Below are 22,626 nucleotides of genomic sequence, written 5' to 3' on the forward strand. Positions count from 1 at the left end.
ATGTACCAGTATGTTGGGGTCTTCATGGTTGTATTTGCAATCCTGATCTTCCTCTTCCTCGGGTCTGTGGAGGGCTTCAGCACAAAGAGCCGGCCCTGCACCTATGATGCCGCAAAGACCTGCAAGCCAACACTTGCAACTGCAATTTTTAGCACTGTAGCTTTTGTACTTGGTGGTATAACCTCTGTCCTGTCTGGTTTTCTTGGCATGAAAATTGCCACTTATGCCAATGCTAGGACAACATTGGAGGCTAGAAAAGGTGTTGGGAAGGCCTTTATTACTGCATTTAGGTCTGGTGCAGTTATGGGTTTCCTCCTTGCAACAAATGGTCTTTTAGTACTTTTCATTACTATCAATCTCTTTAAGATGTACTATGGTGATGACTGGGAAGGACTTTTTGAGTCCATTACTGGCTATGGTCTTGGTGGATCATCTATGGCTCTCTTCGGGAGAGTCGGTGGTGGTATCTATACCAAGGCTGCTGATGTTGGGGCTGACCTGGTAGGAAGGTTGAAAAAAAAACATTCCTAAAGATGACCCAAGAAACCCAGCTGTGATTGCTGACAACGTTGGTGACAATGTTGGGGATATTGCTGGTATGGGATCTGATCTCTTTGGCTCATATGCCGAATCATCTTATGCTACTTTGGTTGTTGCTTCCATTTCCTCATTTGGAATCAACCATGAGTTCACCCCTATGTTGTATCCTCTCCTCATCAGTCCTGTGGGCATCACCGTTGAGTTTTATGAGTAGTACATGGAAGGGAGCCAAGAAATTTTGTTTTCTGACTGAATCACAAAGCAATGAGACATCTTGGGTAATATATGTATCTGAATCTGGAAGGCCGTCTGGGATGGCTCTGAATTGGAAATCAGGTGAGCCAATGGGGATGTTGGAGTCATGGATAAGCAAGACCTTCATCTGCTTCATTCATTCGAAGAAAACTGCAACAACATGTCCGAGTTCAAGCAATGGAAGCAGTGATGACGTGTTGGGAGCTTGATCAGTCTCTGTAAAGCCTAACAGGCGTATCCACGGGTGAAGAGAACAAGAGTGCACAAGAACCACATCCGACGGCGCCTCTACTTCCAGAAGCATCGTCTCTTCCAACTAGCAGTTCGACCAAAGAATTGGCTGGCGATTGCCTTATCTTCTGCCACCAGCAGCTCTTCTCCGCCGTGACCCTCTTCCACCTCCGGCACACTTTGCCTCTTCCTCGATCGCAAGCCTCCCGACCACGGCGCATCTTCCCCAAAGACCTCCTCCGTCTCTTGCCTCGCAACTGCCAACAACTTCAAAGACCGCTGTCAAACGACTAGCCGGCCGAGAAGCGCTTCCTCAAACTCCAGCTCTCCGTCCGTCTTCGTCCGCTCCCTGCAAATTCCTCTACCCACCACCCAAATTTATACAGAAAAAACATATTAAAAAAAAAAAAAAGGGATGGTGGAGCAAAGTGGTGCTGGCACCATGTGAAAAAAGAAAAGAAAAGGGGAATGGTGGATCAGCACCATGTGAAAGCGAAAAAAAAAAAATATATATATATATATATATAAAATAAAAATAATAATAAAAAATAATAAAATAATAAAAAAAATAAAAAAAAGAGAAAAGGTGGATTCTTGGTGGCTAGCACCATGCAAAAGGGAAGGGTTTTGGAATGGTGGATCAGTCCACGTGAAAAAATATACATACATACATATATATATATATACATACATAATATATGTATGTATATAGCAAAAAAAAAAAAAAAAAAAAAAAAAAACGCATTGAGAGAAATAAAGTCCATTTCATTGATTTTGCTGGAAAATTACAGAGGGAACATTTACATGCCAAAAAAAAAAAAAAAAAAGTGCAAACAAACAAAAGCCTTTATTGATCAGGTGGCGCCTCAGTACTCGGCGGAGCCCCAGGTCGGAGAGGCACAAGAGGGTGGTTATTCAGAGCCTCAGTACTAGGCAGAACCCCAGGAGGAGGAGGCACCGAAAGTTGATCATCTGAGGCTTCATTACGCGGTACAGCCCCAGAAGACGAAGGCAAATGCTGCTGGAACAAACCCACAAACCTTTGATGATCAAGTAAAATCTGACCATCAGATTCTTGCATCTGGTCAATCTTCCTCTTCATGTTTGTCGCATAGCTATGTGCGAGCTTATGCAACTGTTTATTCTCATGCTTGAGCCCTCTAATCTCTTGTTTGAGACTCATCACTTCCGCCGCCAATGATTCAACTTGACGGGTTCGAGCAAATAGGCGTTGGGCCATATTAGACACAGAACCTGCACGCTGCACACTGAGAGCCAGAGAATCCTTAACAGCTAACTCATCAGACCGTTTGGAAAGTAGTCTGTTATCTCTGGGAGTGACAAGGTTTCGGGCCACCACCGCAGCGGTCATATCATTCTTCACCACCGAATCCCCAACGGTAAGAGGACCAGTAGGGGATATGAAGGATGGGCGCCATATGTTGTCTGGAGAAGGCGGGACTGCCTCTTCACCAAGATTCAAGTCAAAACGACGATCGGAGGGTCCTGACATTTTCAAAGTGTTGAAGAAAGAAGAGGTCGGACGAATCAAGATCTTAGAAGTACAAGAAGGGAGTTTTCACAAGTAAAATTCAAGTGTGCTCTGAAACGAACAGCGTGCCTCTATAAAAAATCAGCACTCGACGGGATTTCAGAGATCGAAGAGGCAAGCTCAGAAATCGGAGAAGCATCTTGCTTTTCCAGACGCGTCGGCACCCGTCACACGCAAACTCAGCTTTGCGAAAATCACGGGCAATTTGTTGAAGCGCCGATCCCAGATATCGAAGAGGCGCCAGTCTTTTTCAGCCACGTTAGCACCCATCACACGCAAACTCAGCTTTGCGGAAATCACGGGTAATTTATCGAAGCGCCGATCCCAGTTATCGAAGAAGCGCCAGTCTTTTTCAACCGCGTCATCACCTATCATATGCACACTCAACTTTGCGCAAATCACGGGCAATTTGTCGAAGATTTTCGGTGAAGGAGAAAGCACGTGAAGTTTACTGTTCAATCACGCGTTAGTTGCCGACACGAGTGAAAGAATAGTACCTCTACAGGTATTAAGGGACCTCCTATAACTGTCCACCTTCACCTTCCATAGCAAGGCAGACATACAGAGCCTTTCTTCATCTCCAAAAATGCTTTCCCAACGAAACCTTTCGAGTCATTCAGCGTTCCTTATTCCTTGGGGTACCTCTACAAGCCAATGACTCCAAAGCAAAAGTATCTCATATCACCAGGGTAGAAAGCAAGAGTATCTCATATCATGCGTTCTACCTGTCATTTCCTTTGTCCTTGTTCTTACCTACAAAGACAAGGATAAAGAAAACAATATGCCGGAACTTCCACTCAAACTCGGGTAAGGAACCGACTGCTTGGAACCCTTCCCTGATTGCCTACCTAGCACTGCTCTCGAGTACTCGTTTCCCACTGCTGCTGTACTTTCAAAGAAACTGCCACATCTGCTTGGAGGACAGATAAGGCAAGTGAAAATGATACCTTGCAGCATGTGGAGACAATGTGCAGAAGGAACAAGCAGAGAAGAATGCGGTCTGCACGATCAACTCAGCAGAAGAAGTCCGAACTGAGGAACTCGAGAAGCTGCCACATCTGCCTAAAGAAACAAGCAGAGAAGAATGCAGCATGCGCAGTCAACTCAGCAGAAAGAGTCTGAGATGAAGAACTCGAGAAGATGCCGCATCTGCCCGAGGACGGTGAACTCGTTTTGACCCTCAAATTCTTGGGTCGACTTACTAGGCGTGGTGGGCTGCACGTGCCGATTCAACACCCTTGAATCAAATCCTTAAAGACCAAGTCACCAATTGGAAGAAGAGCCCATCAATCTCGAAGATCATACCGTTGACCAAACTACTCAGGTGTGAATTAGAAAGATTGAACAAAGCAACAAGTCGTCACCTTCACCTCGTGCCTGCTTGCCGTGTGTTCGAGTCAGCCTTCAAGAATCAAGCCTCAACGGCCCTTGAAGAAGCTTCCAGCCAAATTCAAAATCAAGCCTCGACGGCCCTGGAAGAAATCACAAGTCCGATTCAAGATTAAGTGTCTACCACCCTTGAATCAAAACCTAGTTTAAGAATAAGCTGTGGAAAATCAACAATTGGAGGAATCTAGAAAATCCTTCAACCCAGTTCAAGATCAAAGCTGTGGAAAGTCAACAAAGCGCAACAAAATACGTGTCGATTCACCCACTACCAAAGCCAAAGATCATCTACCACATGAAGCTCCTTGTGGTCCAATTTCAACCTTCAAGATCAAGCCTCGACGGCCCTTGAAGAAATTTCAAATAAAAGTTCAAGAACAAGCCTCAACGGCCCTTGAAGAAATTTCAAACGAAAGTTCAAAAACAAGCCTCAATGGCCCTTGAAGAAATCTCAAGCCCAATTCAAGATCAATCCTCAACGGCCCTTGAAGAAATCTCCAGCCCAATTCAAGATTCAAGCCTCGACGGCCCTTGGATCGACATCTACAGTAAGGGACTTCAAAACGCATCTCCTACACGTGACAAGCACATGTATACGACGTGCCTTGAAGTGGGGGCATTTGTAGACATCGAAATTTCGGTAAATAAATGTTGACCGATAAATCAAAGTGTCAACGCTCATGTATTACATAAATTTTACACGTAGCGTGTGACTCAACGAAAATTGAAATGAGTTGGAAAAGTTATCAAATAGGACACGTGTCAACACCTGGCCCTTGAAGAAACATTCATCCTCAAGATCAAGCCCCAACGGCTCCTTGAAGATCCGCTCAAATCCACCTTCAAAGATCAAGCCCACGGCCCTTTGAAGAAACTTCCAAACAGTTCATCCAAGATCAAGCCCCGACGGCCTTTGGATCAACGAAACATCCATAAATCAACACCTTACGGAGATCGAATCAGATGATCAAATTAGAGAGAGATTGTAACCCAAAATCATCAAAATACAAATATTTTGTTTGTGCACGTTGTTCTTGTCTCTTTCGTTTCAGGAATTTTCCGTGTTCACAGGAACATGGTTTTCGGTTTGGTATCCCATACCAAAACAGCCCTATGTCTAATAGAGAGAGTTAAAAAAAATCAAAAGCCAAAAATTGACCTTAGCCTAAAAATTAATTCCTAATCGATGGCTAATCTATAATTTTATGGAATTTATCAAGTCATTATTCAGCCAATAGGGTATCAGGCTAGCCAAATGTAGCCACACCCGTTGCAATAATTAATTAAAATTCAACGGCTAGATTTGAAAACGTTCAACAATAGTTTAATTAAATTAACCAACAAATTTAAGGTATAAACTTAAAACTAATAAATTATCCAGAAGACTATGTTTTGCTTTTTCGGTTGAAGATAGTATATGAGTATGACTTGATACTGTTTGTTTAAAGATTCTATTTTGCAGGCCTATAATTCTAGATGGGGAGGCCATGTGTTAGCCATTTCGGTTGGAGATAGCTTCAGTGCAAGTCTAGTGGAAAGAGCAAGGACTAGGAGTAAGATTTTAAAGGAATGTTAGCTACATTCACCTTCTACCAGTGGTGAGATCCAAGATTCTAACATCGGGTAGTCCTAATCAAGGTACGTTAGGTGCTAGTTAGGCGGCAAATTGGGGTCTCACACCTATGCACCTAGACGGGTCTAAGCGGAATAGGCAAATTTAATTTAATTTAAGGTAAATTACACTTTCATACCTCAGGTTTGGGGTCCATTTCAACTTCATACAACAACTTTAAAACATTTCACTTTCATACCTCAAGTACTATTTTATTTCAATATAATACATCCGTTAGATTTTCCATCCATTAATCCGTTAAATGCTGACATGGCTACCACATTTGTGCCACGTGGCTGCCAAATGTCTGCCACGTGGCAAATAAAATATTTTTTTAATTTTTTTTAAACCTGAATTTTCTCAAAAAAAAAAAAAAAAAAAAAAAACCCAAGTCTACAAGAAGAAGAAGAATAGGGAGGAAGAAAGAAAAAGAAAAAAATTGTCCTTCCCCCCCCCCAGCGACCCAAAAGAAGAAGAAGAAGAAGAAGAAGAAGAAGAAGAAGAGGGAGGAAGAAAAGAAAAAAAAATTTGTCCCTCCCCCCCCCACCCAGCGACCCAGAAGAAGAAGAAGAGGGAGGAAGAAAAGAAAAACAAAAATTTGTCCCTAGCCCCCCCTCCCCAACCCCAGCGACACAAAAGAAAAGAAGAAGAAGAGGAAGAAGAAGAAGAAGGAGGAGGAAGAAAAGAAAAAAAAAGTCTCTCCCCCCCCACCCAACGACCCAGAAGAAGAAGAAGAGGGAGAAAGAAAAGAAAAAAAAAATTTGTCCCTAACCCCGCCCAACCCCAGCGACAAAGAAGAAGAAGAAGAGGAAGAAGAAGAAAAAGAAGAAGAAGAAGAAGAGGGAGGAAGAAAAGAAAAAAAAATATTTGTCTGAAACCCCCCCAACCCCAACAACAAAGAAGAAGAAGAAGAAGAAGAAGAAGAAGAAGAAGAAGAAGAAAAGGGAGGAAGAAAGGAAAAAAAATATTGTCCCTAACCCCACCCCCCCCCCCCCCCCCAACCCCAGCGACAAAGAAGAAGAAGAAGAGGAAGAAAAAGAAAAAGAATAGGAAGAAGAAGAAGAAGAAGAGGGAGGAAGAAAAGAAAAAAAAAATCGTCCCTAACCCCCCCCAACCCCAGCGACAAAGAAGAAGAAAAAGAAGAGGGAAGAAAAGAAAAAATAAATAATAAAAAATTATTTTTTTGCCACGTGGCAGACATTTGGCAGCCACGTGGCACAAATGTGGCAACCACGTCAGCATTTAACAAATTAATGGATGGAAAATCTAACGGATGTATTATATTGAAATAAAATAGTACTTGAGGTATGAAAGTGAAATGTTTTAAAGTTGTTGTATGGAGTTGTAATAGACCTCAAAACCTGAGGGGCTACTGTGTAATTTACCCTTTAATTTATTATATCATATAAATAGTATATGTTTACACTTAAAAAAAAAACTATACTTGTGTTGAGAAAAAAACATACTTGTATTGAGAATTTAAATTTACTATTTTAGGTTTATTGTTTAACATATAACATATAAAAATATCAAAAATTTTGCTTTAACATTTTAGTGAATTTGATGTTATGAGATGAAAGTTCAAGTGATTACATGTTCGTAGCACTTTACGAAATATTTTTTAGATATCGTATAAATTTATAGTGAATTAATAAAAATAATGGTGTCCAACATATTGTATAAAAAGTATTTGTTGAGTAATACACCATCAATTTATTAATTAAATGTTAGGTGGCACAACCTGATTAGACAACAATTAAAAAAAAAGAAAAATGGGGAGTCAGTCACGTGAGAAGTGGAGAGAGAAAGTTTTTCTTCGTGGGAACAAAGGTCTAAGAACAACAGGGCCATGATAATCTTCTATGTGTTCCTCTTCATCTAAAATATATATATTTGTTGTTGGTTTAAAGCTTATGTTACACAACATGTGTTGATGCACAAAATCAGCAAAGACTATGGTACAACAGAAAGTGTTAAGTTTGTGATCTTCGCTAGATTGCTCCGGTCACTAGTGTGGATAAGTAAGTAAATGGATAGGGACAGGGAAGCAAACACAAGATGTACGTGGTTCACCCAGATTGGCTATGTCCACGGAGTAGAGGAGTTCTCATTAATTGTGAAGGGTTTACACAAGTACATAGGTTCAAGTTCTCCTTTAGTAAGTACAAGTGAATGATTTAGTACAAATGACATTAGGAAATATTGTGAGAGAATGATCTCTATTTATAGAAGAGAGTTTCTAGTTTCATTCTGACATTGACACGTGTTGTGTTGTGATTGGCTTCTGATGTTAACACGTGTCGCGCTATGATTGGCTTCTGATGTCGACACGTGTCATGCTGTGATTAGCCTCCTGGTTGGAGGGAAACTCTTCTAGGTCCTTGACGGTATAGCGTTGACTGGTGCTCAGTAGTTTCGAGATTGGTCAAGTATGGTACAAACAGTGCTCCCCTAAGTTCCCAAGTGAGGGAAGCTCCTCGGTTGGGGACTTGCAAGATCCAAGCCATTGAGTAATCACGAAACTTCTAAGTACCGAAGTGTGGTATCATTTTCACTTGCCTTATCTGTCTATATGTAAATGTGGCATCTTCTTTGGAAGTACTTTTCCTCCATCCAGGGGTGGTATCTTTAACCGATGAAGATGCACAAGGTAATGTATCAATTTCAATTGAAGCTTACTTGTAGTTTCGGGCTTGGTCAAGTGCGATACGAACCCTATAGTATGAGTCCCCCAAGTCGCCGAGCTAGGAGATTTGCCGAATGAGGTAACATACAAGGTAAGCAATCAGACTTCTAAGCAAGCAACCTGGATCGGAGGTTCGATTTCGGCTTCCGGTTGATTGTTCTCCTTCTCCTTGTGTCGTAAATAGCACCAAGGATAAGAACAAGCAAATGGAGAAGATATGATATGAGATACTTTTGCTTTTGAAAAAAGTAACTTTCCATAGGCTTATTCTTGAACTAGGCTGGAGGGTTTTCTGGTTTCCTCCAGAGTATAAGGCCGACTTAAGAATTTGAGGGTCAAAACAAGTCCATCAAATCTAGAGTATGTTCGACCCTGATGATATGGGATACTTTTGTTGTTGACAAAGTAGTGGATGTATCGGCACGTGTTCTGTTACGCTTGTCTCCACATGCTTCCTTGTATCATTCTCACTTGCCCTATCTGTTCCCCAGGCAGATGTGGTATCTTCTGTGGAAGCATAAGATGTTAAAGATGAGTACTCGAGAGTAATGCCAGGTAAGTAATCAGGCAAGGGGTTCCAGGCAGTCAGTTCTTAACTGGAAGCTTGATTCCAAGTGCTGACTGATTGCTCTCTTTCTCATTGTCTTGCAGGTAAGAATAAGGCCAAAGGAAAAGACAGGGAAAAAGCATGATATGGGATACTCTTGCTTTTAACCCTGATGATATGAGATACTCTTGCTCTGGTGTGGCTTGTTTGCAGAGGTATTATTGGGAGGAAAAGAAGCTGAGTATTTCGAGAGACTCTGCTGAGAGTGCCCTCTCGGATGTGAAGAAAAGTTGAGCTTTTTTTTTATTTGCAGGTTTGCCTGGCTGTGGAGGATGGAGGTCGATATATATAAAAGTCTCCTTAACAACAAGTAGTAGTGCTATTCCTTTACCCTTATTGGTCATAGCAATGTAGTGGGAGCTGCAAGCTTCACGTGTTTTAACTTTGTCAGAGCACTTTGAAAAAGTGGTCTGTGGTATCTGGAAAGCTGATGTTGCGTGTGAAGATTACAGACAAGCTTTATCCAAAGAAATCTGGATCTTGAAGTTCGGAGAGCTGTGCCTCTTTGGTTTTCAAACAAGCAATCATGTCGGGGATCTGGCTCTCGAGATTCAGAGAATGGTGCCTCTTCGATTTTTGAGAAAGCGACCCTGTTGGGAGTCTAACTCTTGAGATTCGGAGAGCAGTGTCTCTTCGATTTTTGAGAAAGTTCTTAGTTGGGAGTCTGGCTCTCGAGATTCGGAAGGCGATGCTTCTTCGATTTTTTAGCACGTAATCCTGTTGGGAGTCTGGCTCTCGAGATTCGGAGAGTGGTGCCTCTTCAATTTTTGAGAAAGCAATCCTATTAGGAGTCTGACTCTTGAGATTCATAGAGCAGTGTCTCTTCGATTTTTGAGAAAATAATCTTGTTGGGAGTCTGGCTCTCGAGATTTGGAAAGCAGTGTCTCTTTGATTTTTGATAAAGTAATCATGTAGGGAGTCTGGCTCTTGAGATTCGAAGAGCAGTGTCTCTTCGATTTTTGAGAAAGTAATCGTGTTGGGAGTCTAGCTCTCGAGATTCGGAGAACAGTGTCTCTTCGATTTTTGATAAAGTAATCCTGTAGGGAGTCTGACTCTTGAGATTCAGAGAGCAGTGTCTCTTCGATTTTTGAGAAAGTAATCATGTTAGAAATCTGGCTCTCGAGATTCGGAGAATAGTGTCTCTTCGATTTTTGATAAAGTAATCATGTTGGTGGTCTGGCTCTCGAGATTCGAAGGGCGGTTCCTCTTCGATTTTTGAGCATGTAATCCTGTTGGAACTCTGGCTTTCGAGATTCGGAGAGCTGTGCCTCTTCGATTTTTGAGCAATCAATCTTGCTGGGAGTGTTTTCTAGAATGTGAGTAAAGGTTGGGCATTTTTGCCAGTCTGCCTTGCCACGAAGCATGGAGGTTGACACTCATTGGGACTTTCTAGTTATCAAGCAGTGATACTGTTCCTTTACCCTTGTGGGTAATAGTAGGGTAGCTGGACCTTCAAAATTTATGTGTCTAAACTTTGTCAGAGATATTTGGCAAAGTTATTTGTGGTACCCGAGGAGCTGATATTACATGTGGAAAGTGGTGCCTCTTTGGAATCCAGAGAGTGGTGCCTCTTCGATTTTTGAACCAACTGCCTTGTTGCCCTTTCTTTTATAAGGGCACCAATTGTGTGCAAGAAGTACATTCAGAGAGTTATTGCTTGTAGGAATTTTCCCCTTACTTAAGAGATTTATTGCACCTCATTTCTCCTTCATCATTTCTGAGAATGTCTGGCCCATCTGACCGTCGTTTTGACTTAAACTTTGGTGAAGAGGCAGCCATGCCTTCTCAAGATAACATATGGTGCCCATCCTTCTTTTCCCCTACTAGTCCTCTTACCGTTAGGGACTCTGTGATGAAGAATGATATGACCACTGCGGTGGTGGCCAGGAACCTTCTCACTCCCAAAGATAACAGATTACTTTCCAAACGGTCTGATGAGTTGGCTGTTAAGGATTCTCTGGCTCTCAGTGTGTAGTGTGCAGATTCTGTGTCTAATATGGCCCAACGCCTATTTGCTCGAACCCGCCAAGTTGAATCATTGGCGGCTGAGGTGATAAGTCTCAAATAGGAGATTAAAGGGCTCAAGCATGGGAATAAATAGCTGCACAGGCTCGCACATGACTATGCTACAAACATGAAAATGAAGCTCGACGAGCTGCAGGAATCTGATGGTCTACTTGATCATCAAAGGTTTGTGGGTTTGTTCCAAAGGCATTTATTGCCTTTGTCTTCTAGGGCTGTACTACGTAATGAAGCTCCAAATGGTCAACATTCGGTGTCTCCTTCTTCTGGGGCTCTGCCTCGTACTGAGGCTCCGAATAATCACCCTCTGGTGCCTCCTCTTTTTGAGGCTCTGCCGACTGCTGAGACTTCTTTTGAGCAACCTTTGTGAAGGCTCCCTCTTGTTATTTTATTTTGATTCATGTATATGTACATATTTGTAACTTATCAGAGATATCAATAAACAAGCTTTGCTTCATTTCAACGTATTGTGTTAAATACACCAAGGCCTTCTTCACTAAGTTCTTTGAATTTTTTCTTTTGTTGAAGCTTGTATGTTGAAGCTTTGTGAGTGAAGCATGTAGGTTAAGGTAGTGCTCCCTTAAGTTCCCGAGTGAGGAAAACTTCTCGTTTGGAGACTTAAAAAATCCAAGTCACTGAGTGGTCGTGAGACTTCCGAGTATCAAGGTGCAGTAGCATATGGTAGGAGTCCCCCAAGTCTCCGGTCAAGGGAGTTAACGAATGAGGCACTTCCTTTCTAAGTGATAGCCCAAAACTCCTTCTTCATACATATTTGTTATGAAAGTTGTTAGGCCCAAAGAAGATGAGGCCTAGGCAATTTTTTTTTTTTCGAATTTTCAAATTTTCAAATTTTTGAATTTCCGAATTTTTTAATTTTTTAATTTCCGAATTTTTTAATTTTCAAATTTCCGAAAAGAAATATATATACACATATATATTTTAAAGCTTTGTAGGTGAAGCTTTGGTGTTGAAGCTTTGTAGGTGAAGCTTTGAGGTTGAAGCTTTGTTGGGCACCATGAATTGATTTTGCTTCACACTATCTTGATCAAGATAGTGTGAAGCTTTTGTAGATGAAGCTTTTATGTTGAAGCTTTGTAGGTCAAGCTTTTGTGGGTGAAGCTTTTGTGGGCCAAGATTTTGTAGGTGAAGCTTTTGTGGGTCAAACTTTTGTAGGTGAAGCTTTTGTGGGTCAAACTTTTGTAGGTGAAGCTTTTGTGGGTGAAGCTTTTGTGGGTCAAGTTTTTGTGGGTTAAGCTTTTGTGGGTCAAGCTTTTGTGGGTCAAGCTTTTGTAGGTGAAGCTTTTATGGGTGAAGCTTTTGTGGGTCAAGTTTTTGTAAGTCAAGCTTTTGTGGGTCAAGCTTTGGAGTTCAAGCTTTTGTTGGGTACCATGAATTGATTTTGCTTCACACTATCTTGATCAAGAAAGTGTGAAGCTTTTGAGAATCTGTAGTTGTCCTTTATTGATTAAGCTTTTGTTGGTGAAGCTTTGGAGTTGAAGCTTTTGTTGGTGAAGCTTTTATGGGTGAAGCTTTTGTTGGGTACCATGAATTGATTTTCCTTCACACTATCTTGATCAAGATAGTGTGAAGCTTTTGAGAATTTGTAGTTGTCCTTCATTGATGAAGCTTTTGTTGGTGAAGCTTTGGAGTTGAAGCTTTTGTTGAGCATATACAAATTTTGAAAAGGTGGGAAAGACAACATATACAAATTTTGCTTCCACATTGTTGAGCAAGAGATTGTGATGCAAGCCACACCTTGTAGTAGTCGAAGGTTTGCATGAACCATATAAATTAAATTTGCTTCGAACAGTCTTAAATTTGCTTCGAAGGTTTGAGAATTGTAGTTGCCCTCCATTGATGAAGCTTTTGTTGGCACCATAAATTGGTTTTGCTTCACACTGTCTTGATCAAGACTGTGTGAAGCTTTTTAGAATTGTGGCTGAACTTCTTTGATGAAGCATTTGTTGGTACCATAAATTGGTTTTGCTTCACATTGTCTCGATCAAGAGTGTGTGAAGCTTTTGAGAATTGTGGTTACCTTCCATTGATAAAGCTCTTGTTGGCACCATAAATTGGTTTTGCTTCACACTGTCTTGATCAAGAGTGTGTGAAGCTTTTGAGAATTGTGGTTGCCTTCCATTGATGAAGCTCTTGTTGGCACCATAAATTGGTTTTGCTTCACACTGTCTTGATCAAGAGTGTGTGAAGCTTTTGAGAATTGTGGTTGCCCTCCTTTGATGAAGCTCCTGTTGGCACCATAAATTGGTTTTTCTTCACATTGTTTTGATGAAGAATGTGTGAAGCTTTTGAGAATTGTGGTTGCCCTCCATTGATGAAGCTCTTGTTGGCACCATAAATTGATTTTGCTTCACACTGTCTTGATCAAGAGTGTGTGAAGCTTTTGAGAATTGTGGTTGCCCTGCATTGATGAAGCTTTTGTTCAAGAGTGTGTGAAGCTTTTGAGAATTGTGGTTGCCCTTCTTTGATGAAGCTCTTGTTGGCACCATAAATTGGTTGTGCTTCACACTGTCTTGATCAAGAGTGTGTGAAGCTTTTGAGAATTGTTGTTGCCCTCATTTGAAGAAGCTCTTGTTGGCACTATAAATTGATTTTGCTTCACACTGTCTTGATCAAGAGTGTGTGAAGCTTTTGAGAATTGTGGTTGCCCTCCATTGATGAAGCTTTTGTTGGCACCATAAATTGATTTTGCTTCACACTGTCTTGATTAAGAATGTGTGAAGCTTTTGAGAATTGTGGTTGCCCTCCTTTGATGAAGCTCTTGTTGGCACCATAAATTGGTTTTGCTTCACGTTGTCTTGATCAAGAATGTGTGAATCTTTTGAGAATTGTGGTTGCCCTCCATTGATGAAGCTCTTGTTGGCACCATAAATTGATTTTGCTTCACACTGTCTTGATCAAGAGTGTGTGAAGCTTTCTACGAGTTGTAGTGTTTGCATTGTTACAGAGGGGAAATGTTTGAAGCAGATGCACGAGGGCTGAATAGCTTGATCTTCGTATGCCATGCACTGAAGTTGTTGTTGGCTTACAATAAGGCTTTGTTGGTGACTATAACTCTTGTTGGGCATAAGTGCTCCCCTAGTTGAGTTGTCAAGCTTGAGGGTTTTTTATTATTTGTGAATGCTAGGAGTTCACATGTACAAGTTGTACCACTCGTCTTCTGGTAGGTGGAATGAATGGTTAGTTGCTTTTATCACTTGGTTAGTGGTACGAAGGTGAGTTCCTTCATCACCTTTCATCACATTTCATCACCTGGTTGATGGCACGAGGATGAGTTCCTTCTTCCCCTAGTTGGTGGCATGAATGGCAAGTTGCCAAATGATATTAGAGTACGAGTTGTACATTTCATCACCTGGTTGGTGGCATGAGGGAGAGTACGGGTTGTACATTTCATCACCTGGTTGGTGGCATGAGTGGCAAGTTGCCAAATGATATTAGAGTACCCGTTCTACATTTCATCACCTGGGTTGTGGCATGAATGGCAAGTTGCCAAATGATATTAGAGTACGGGTTACACATTTCATCACCTGATTGGTGGCATGAAGGAGAGTACGGGTTGTACATTTCATCACCTGGTTAGTGGCATGAAGATGAGTTCCTTCTTCACCTGGTTGGTGAGAATAAGGGCAAGATGTCTAGGCATATTGTAGCAAGTGTCGAATGACACAAAATATGTTGAACCCTTTCAAAACACAGTTGGCTTATGTATGAATGTGTTGGAATGTATGATTGAACGAATATACTGTGAAGCTGTTTATTTATTTGTATAGTCTTGAACGAATATACTGTGAAGCTGTTTATTTATTTATATAGTCTTGTTGACATATACTTAGACTTTGTTTCATGTTGGAAGCATTCATGTTGAAGCTTTGAACCCGAGTGTTTCATTGCTAGGAATGTAAGAGGATTATGATCAAGTTGTCTAAATCACCTCTTTATTGAATTCATGCTAAATAGTCTTCGTTACATAAGATGCCGAACGGCTGAAGCTTAACACTTGTACAATATGAGATTACCTGTAATAGTACTTCAAGTGATCAGCGTTCCATGGATGGCCAAGGGTCTTGCCATTGAAGCTTCTAAGCTTATAGGAGCCAGGGCGACTGATGCCAACAACTTCAAACGGTCCATCCCAGTTTGGACTAAGTGTTCCTTCACTCGGGGCTATGTCACAGAGTAATCTTTTCTTCAATACCCAGTCCCCCACTTTGAAAGAACGAGGTTTAACCTTTGACTCATAGTAGTTGAAGAGGCACTGCTTGTAGGCGACATTCTTCAAGTGAGCCTAGTTTCTGTGTTCCTCGACTAGATATAAGTTGAGGGTAAGTTGTTTGTCATTTTCGCTTTGCACGTAGTTCTGGACTCAGAACATTGCTTGCTCAAGCTCAACTAGGATCACTGCCTCTGTACCAAAGGCAAGTGAGAATGAGGTTTCTCCTGTTGATGTCCGATATGAAGTGCGATATGACCAAAGAACTTGTGGTACAAATTCTGGCCAACAACCTTTAGCCTTGTCCAAGCTGGTTTTCAAAGTTCGCTTGATTATTTTGTTGATGGCTTCAACTTGTCCATTAGACTGGGGATGAGCTGGGGAGGCAAAACATAAGTTGATGTTGAACTTAGAGCAGAACATCATGAACTTATTGTTGTCGAACTGTCGCCCGTTGTCAGTGACTATCGCATTGGGCATGCCGAATCTGCAAAGGATGTTCTTCCATACGAAGTCTTCTATTTTTGCCTCAGTAATGGTTGCCAAGGGTTCTACTTCGGCCCACTTTGTGAAGTAGTTAACTGCAACGATTGCATAGCGAACCTTGCCCTTCCTTGCAAGCATTGGGCCGATCAAATCAAATCCCCATTGGGCCAAGGGCCAAGGGCTAATCATAGGAGTGAGCGGCTTGGGAAGGGAGTGATGACTAGTTGCGTAGTGTTGACACTTATCACATAAACGGGATATTCTGATGGCGTCTTGGTGGAGTGTTGGCCAGTAATATCCTTGGTGAAAAGCCTTGTGTGCTAGGGATCGAGATCCAGCATGATCTCCGCAGACTCCTTTATGTATTTCCCGAAGGACAATTTCCGCCTCTACGGGCGTAAGGCATCTTAGGTATGGTAGGTTAAAACCCCGCTTGTAGAGTTGGTCATTAATGATCAAGTAACGGGTAGCTTTGTATCGAATCTGCTTAGCTTGGACTTTGTCATTTGGAAGGGTGTCATGAGCAAAGAATTTATAAATCGGGGTAATCTAACTATCTCCTTATTGTAAGTTGCACACTTTCGCAGCCATGGTGCTTGGTATTGCCAACAATTCGACCTAAATTTTTCTCCCAATCTTGTCTTCCACCACTGAGGCGAGGCGAGCCAAAGCATCTGCATGACTGTTTACCGCTGGAGGAATTTTGGGTGATCTGGTAGTGGAAGTGCTTGAGCAACAATTGTGTTTGTGCCAGATATACTGCCATGGAGCTATCCTTAGCGTCAAAGTTGTTGGTGACCTGGTTAACCACCAATTGGGAGTCACTGAAGATATCCATTCGTTTAACCCTAAGGTGTTTGGCCAAACGTAAGCCTGCTATGAGGGTTTCATATTCGGCCTCATTGTTCGACGCCTTGAATTTGAAACGAATAGCATACTCCATCACCACTTTGTCAAGGGTCGTAAGGACTAGTCCTGCTCCACAACCCTGTTGTTTGGACGAGCCATCAACATATAGACTCCATGCTAGGGCTGTTGGTTATATTTTCTGAGCTTCCGAGGGTAATGAAACCACTTCTTTAGGCGTAGAAAGAATGTCAACCGGATATGTGAAGTCGGCGATGAAGTTTGCCACTGCTCGGCGCTTCTCAGCTGGTTTTGGTTGGTAGGAGATGTCAAACTCACCCAATGTTATCGCCCATTTGATCATTCACCCGGAAGTGTCAGGACTTTGGAGTATCTGTCGAAGAGGATGATTGGTAAGCATGATGATGAAGTGTGCTTGGAAGTAAGGGCAAAGTTTTCGGCAGACATGACCAATGCTAGAGCCAATTTCTCAATGTTGGAGTATCGTGTCTCCGCATCTTATAAGGCCTTGCTAGCATAGTAGACAAGCCATTCGACATTACCATCCTTTCGAATGAGAACGAAACTTACTGCTGAAGCCGATACCGACAGATAGATAATGAGAGTGTCATCGACCTCAGGTTTGGAGGGCAAAGGGGCTTTACTCATGTAGTCTTTGAGGTTCTTGAATGCCTCAGCACATTCATCAATCCATGTAATGTACTTCTTACTTCTCTTAAGCGCTTTGAAGAAAGGAGCGCATCTATCGGTGGCCTTAAAGATGAACCTAGTTAAGGCTGCCACCTTGCCAGTAAGACTCTGGATGTCTTTTGAAGTTACCGGTTCCTTCATGTCGAGGATTACTTTGATCTTCTCGAGATTAGCCTCAATGCCTCGTTGGCTTATCATGAAGCCTAAGAATTTGCCAGAGCCTACGTCGAAAGCACATTTGTTGGGGTTCAACCTCATTCGATACCTCTTTAGAATGGTGAAAGTTTCAGATGTATTGGTGATGTGTTGGTCAACATGTTTGCTCTTGACTAGCATATCATCAACGTAAACTTCCATGCTCTTCCCAATTTGTTCGGCGAACATTGAATTGACCAGTCTCTGATAAGTCGTTCCTGCATTCTTTAGGTCGAAGGGCATGACTTTATAGAAATATAGTCCCATGTCGGTAGTGAAGGCTGTGTGTTCTTGGTCCGGAGGGTTCATAAGGATTTGGTTGTATCCTGAGTAAGCATCCATAAAGCTCAGGAGTTCACACCCTCCCATAGAGTCTATGAGTCTGTCTATGAGAGGAAGAGGAAAGCTATCCTTCGGGCATCCTTTGTTTAGGTCGGTGTAATCGACACACATTCTCCACAAGAACTTTTGGAATAGGAGACTTTCCTTGGTCGGATTCTTTTTAACAAGGATAACATTTGCTACCCAAGTTGGATAATTGACTTTGCGGACGAAGCCTATGCCTTTGAGTTTTTCAACTTCTACCTTCATTGCCTCGTACCGTTCAACGTCATAAGATCTTCGCTTTTGTCTCACTGGCTTGGTCTTGGGGTCAATACTTAAGCGATGATAGATTATATCGGGAGAGATGCCTGGCATGTCCTCATATGACCAGGCGAAGACCTCAATGTTCTCTTGCAAAAAAGAGATCAATGCCAACCGAATGGGTGGTGACAAGGTGGTACCAATCTTCACCATGCGATCCGAATAATCTTTTGAGATAAAGACTTTCTCTAACTCTTCAGCGGGTTGTGCTTGCTGGGTGAAAGAGTCATCTCGAGGATCGTCGGGTTGACTATCGTGAAGATCCAAGTTGGCTTCGTCTGGGCTGGTTTTTATGACTTGGTCATGTATAGAAAGGGTTTCCTTGGGCACAGGCAGGTGCTATTGCTTGACCGAAGTGTTGTAACATGATCGTGCACTAAGTTGGTCTCCTCTGATGTAACCATTGCCATAGGGGGTTGGAAATTTCATCAACAACATATGTGTGGATACCATGGCCTTGAGATCATTGATGCCTGTGCGTCTGAAGATGACATTGTATGCCGTTGGGCAATCAACCACCAGGAAGTTAGTGGTAATGGTAGCTGTGTAAAGGCCTGTACCAATGGTGAAAGGTAAGTGTATACTCCCCAAAGGTTGCACGATATCACCGGAGAAGCTTATCAGAGGGGAAATCGAGCGGTCGAGCAAGTGTTCAGCTACATTAAGTGCCCTGAAAGCTTCAGCAAACATGATATTGATCGAAGCCCCTATGTCTACCAGGATTCGTCGTACTTCAAAGTTGGCTATGTGAGCTTCCACGATCAGTGGGTCGTTGTGAGGGTAGATGATACCTCTTTCTTCCTTAGGGTAGAAACATATTGGATCCTAGTTAGGCTTTTGATACTTACCTCCCTTGATGTCTTCCACGTGAAACACTTGGTGGCTAGACCTTAAAGCTTGTTCACTATTTTTCATGTCCCTGTTGGAAGATTTAGATATGGATGTGCCACCATTTATGGAATATATCACATTTACCTGGCGTTGGTTACGATTACCCCTTGGAGGGTGAAGGAGGAATTTATCAATTTTTCCTTCACGTGCCAAAGCTTCAATATGATCACGAAGGGTGATACACTTCTCGCCGTCATGGCCATTATGCTCGTGGTAGCAGCAAAACGTGTCCGTGTTCTTCGTGGGCTTGTAATTCGGGTGCCTCGGCTTTGGCTTCGGTATCAAGTGTGCTATATTGGGGTAAATGGCCACGCATGTGGCATTCAAAGGTGTGTATGCCTTATACCTCGGGGTATGGGCTGTCTTGACACGTGCTTAACCCACTGTGTTGACTGTTTGGGCTCGGGGATTATCATGGTGATACCCTTGGTTATCACGGTAGTGTCCCTTACTCCTTTTACTAAAATGAGACTGGTAAGGATGGAAATCTTTCCTTTTGCCCTGAGATTGATATCTGTTGACTTGGCAAAGTATTAAGTAGGCAGGGGGAGGCATCACTGCCATTTGGAAGGTCGAGGTCTTCTCATTTGGTTGGATCTGGCTTCCACTCCCTACTTGCTGATAATGGGTGGTTGTGGGGGGGTTTCCCTTGATATGTCCTTGCTTCGGCGGAGGCATGGTTGTAAACCTATGCCATCACCTCAGAGTAAGTCTTCCAAGTGTTGGCATTGATCATGTACTTGAAGAAACAATCATGTAGGCCTGCCGTGGAGGCCTTGAGGGCGGTCTTGTCATCTGCCTCAGCGCAGCGAGAATACTCATGGCTGAAACGACCAGCATACTCTCGTAGTGACTCGTCCGGCTTCTGGCGAATAGTGTACAAGTCATTTACAGAATGCAAGCGATCGGTCTGGAATGATGTCTTGAGAGACAAACAGTTTCCTCAGTTCCTCAAATGAGTCTACTGTCTCAAGTGGAAGACGGCAATACCAGTTTAGAGTTTCGCCAGAGAGGGTGGAGGGGAAGAGAAGACATCGCTCTTCGTCGGTGTGCATCTGATATGCCATGGTGGACTCAAAGAGGTTAAGGTGTTCAATTGGGTCCTCCCTTCCAGTATAGAGTTGTAAACCAAGCTTTTGTTTTTTCTTCGCTTGAAGGGGGTGTCGAGGATCCTCCTTGTGAGAGGGCCAGGCTTGGGTTAGTTCCAGTCAGGTATCTCGACCTAACGTTCGACCTTCAACTTGTTTACTTCCTCAATGAGCTATAGGACAAGGGGGTCTTGAGTGGAGTCATGTACCACTGGGATTTTCTTTCGTAAGTCTCCATCGCCTCTTGAAAGTAGGAAAGTTTGAACAAGGGTATGTGATTTTCCTTGGATTCACAGTACTGACTTCTAGGGCGAGTCTGTCGGAATACCTCAGAGTCCCTTGTACCTTCATGTTCCTCTAGGACATGTCGTTCCTTCCCTAGATTGGCAGCTAGCCTGGGTCGTAGGAGGGGACCGAGTCTTTCAGAAACCCTTGGGTCATTGATCTTCGAGCATATGTGGAGGGAATTCTCTCGACGTTGCTTTAAGAAGTCTCGGCAGTTACGATAAACGGCTTTCGATCCTTCCAACCCTTCTGCAAAGAGGTGTCTTCCTCCACTTCTCCTGCTTCGAGTCGAAGCAGCTGGGTTGAGAGAAGTCTCATGTTGATCAATGTTTTGATGATTAGCTCGCTCCTCATCAGGGATACCCATGTCGAAGGAAGGTGACCCTCCGTGTTGGGGGGCACCCAGATGATGGTTGATGTCCACAGGGGCAACAAGCTCGCGTGTTTGAGTACGCATAGTTTCATGGAGCGTCTCAAAGAGCTTCTCATACTGCTCTTGGAGGATGATGAGTAGATTTTATATTATATATTTTACCCTAATCTTAGTATATTTTGGTTAATATATTGGAAGAATTTTGATACTTTGAATTGTATTTTCAATATAGGACTTTCGACTTCCTCTGGAGCAAAACAGGACCAAATGGACGAATTTTGAAGTAATTCCAGTTGGAGGACGTTCGTGAGTCACTTAGCTTGATCGTATCAAAATTTGGGATTTTTCCACCAAGCGGTTATTTTCTGGCGATGAAATAAAGAAGCAGCGCGCAGTGCTGGAAAATGACGTTTTTGGGCTTAAATGACGTTTTTGGAGCCCAAGATGACCTCGGATGGGTTCGTGGCCTTCTGGAAAAGTGTTTAGAATATTCCAAACATTAAATCCAGCTATATTGGGCCAGTTTTGGAGCAGCTTATGGGCCAAAACGTGGCTGTTCAGATTTTAGACGAATTTTACTATTTTTATTTAGGGTTTTTATTAATTTTAGTTGGCTAGGGTTTGTGTGGAGGCTTAGCAAATATATTACTTGGCCATCTACAGTTTTAGGGGACGTTTTCTTTTATGCAATTTTGGGAGACAGAGAACTGTTAGGGTTTTGAAGACTTTTTACTTGAAGGTGCTTTCAATCCTTTTCTTGAAGATATTTTCTATGATTTCAATTATGAATATGCGGAACTAATTTCTTTTGCTAGGGCGAAGCCTTAAGCCTTAGCATGAATATATGATTTTTATTTAATTGCTTATGATTGATTGCATGCGTACTTTGAATTGTTAATCACCGGGATAAAAACTATCTAATTGTCGTAATGCCTGATCACCATTAGGATCTTTAGAAAAGTAATTTGATGCAATTTTGGTCGGAAGGTTCCCTAAAATTGACGCTGGCTTCTTGTGATTAATAATTGTAATTTCTCTTAGGATGAATATCACGTCTTAAGGATTGCATGGTTTTTCAAAGGATTTTCATAAAGCATAATGAGTCTTTCATGTTTAGATTTGATCCGAACGTCCGGACGGGTTGCATGTTAGATATACGTTTTATGTTGGAGGTTCCAAGTAGAATATGAATTAGGAAAATCTAACCTTCAAAGTGGCATGTGTAGATCATAAGTAATTGGTAAAAATTCATAGGATTGCTAGGTGATGGTGGAACCCTAGTGCTTTCTTAATTTGATTTTCTCAAAACTGTTTTCTTCTCTCTAGTCCTAATATTGCAGATTGTTTATTTTAATTCATTAAATTCGTTTTTATTTTAATTAGGTTATAAAATCAATCACTTCAATTTCTACTTTACAATAATTAAATGGAATCTGATTAGTTCGAATTATTTAATAATCCCTGTGGAGATGACCTTGCGAAATCCGTTTATACTACAATAACCTTGTGATTCTTGCAAGTAAAATAGGAGATTTAAGCCCGTTCACATAAGTAGTAAAAATCCCTATCAAGAAAATGGCGCCGTTGCTGGGGATTATTTAAAATAATCCCTACGAATCAGATTTTCAATTAGTTATTGTTGTTTATACATATAAAAAAAGTATATTTAATTTTCGGTTTCATTTTATTTTTACAGATTACAACAGTACAACAGTACAGATTTCAGAAATCTGTGCATGGTCAGCACCCGTTCAACAGTGCAGAAATTGATTTCATTTGATCCAGAATTTTAGCAGCATTTAAGGAGGAAACGCAGGGAGCAAAATTTGCAGCGGGTTCGTCCTCTGCAGGAGACGTTTCTGGAATCAGTATTTTCTGGGGACCTGCACAACAAAGAAAAAATGGCGTTTGTAATTCCAGAGGCAGGTCTGCCCCTGGGTGATTCACTGACTGCCCATTCCACAAATATACCCAGTTGCATTACATA

The 22,626-nt window shown here is 42.0% G+C and overlaps 1 protein-coding gene across 1 annotated transcript; it reads left to right on the plus strand.

Moving 5' to 3' along the window:
* LOC139191830 (pyrophosphate-energized vacuolar membrane proton pump-like) lies at window positions 1-22,419 on the plus strand. The gene is made up of 2 exons (XM_070812854.1): window positions 1-501; window positions 22,336-22,419. The coding sequence occupies exons 1-2, from the start codon at window positions 1-3 to the stop codon at window positions 22,417-22,419; spliced, it is 585 nt and encodes a 194-aa protein (XP_070668955.1).
* The last annotated feature ends 207 nt before the right edge of the window (window positions 22,420-22,626 follow it).

The sequence above is a fragment of the Malus domestica genome, chromosome 15 (assembly GCF_042453785.1).
Source record: "Malus domestica chromosome 15, GDT2T_hap1".
NCBI lineage: Eukaryota > Viridiplantae > Streptophyta > Magnoliopsida > Rosales > Rosaceae > Malus > Malus domestica.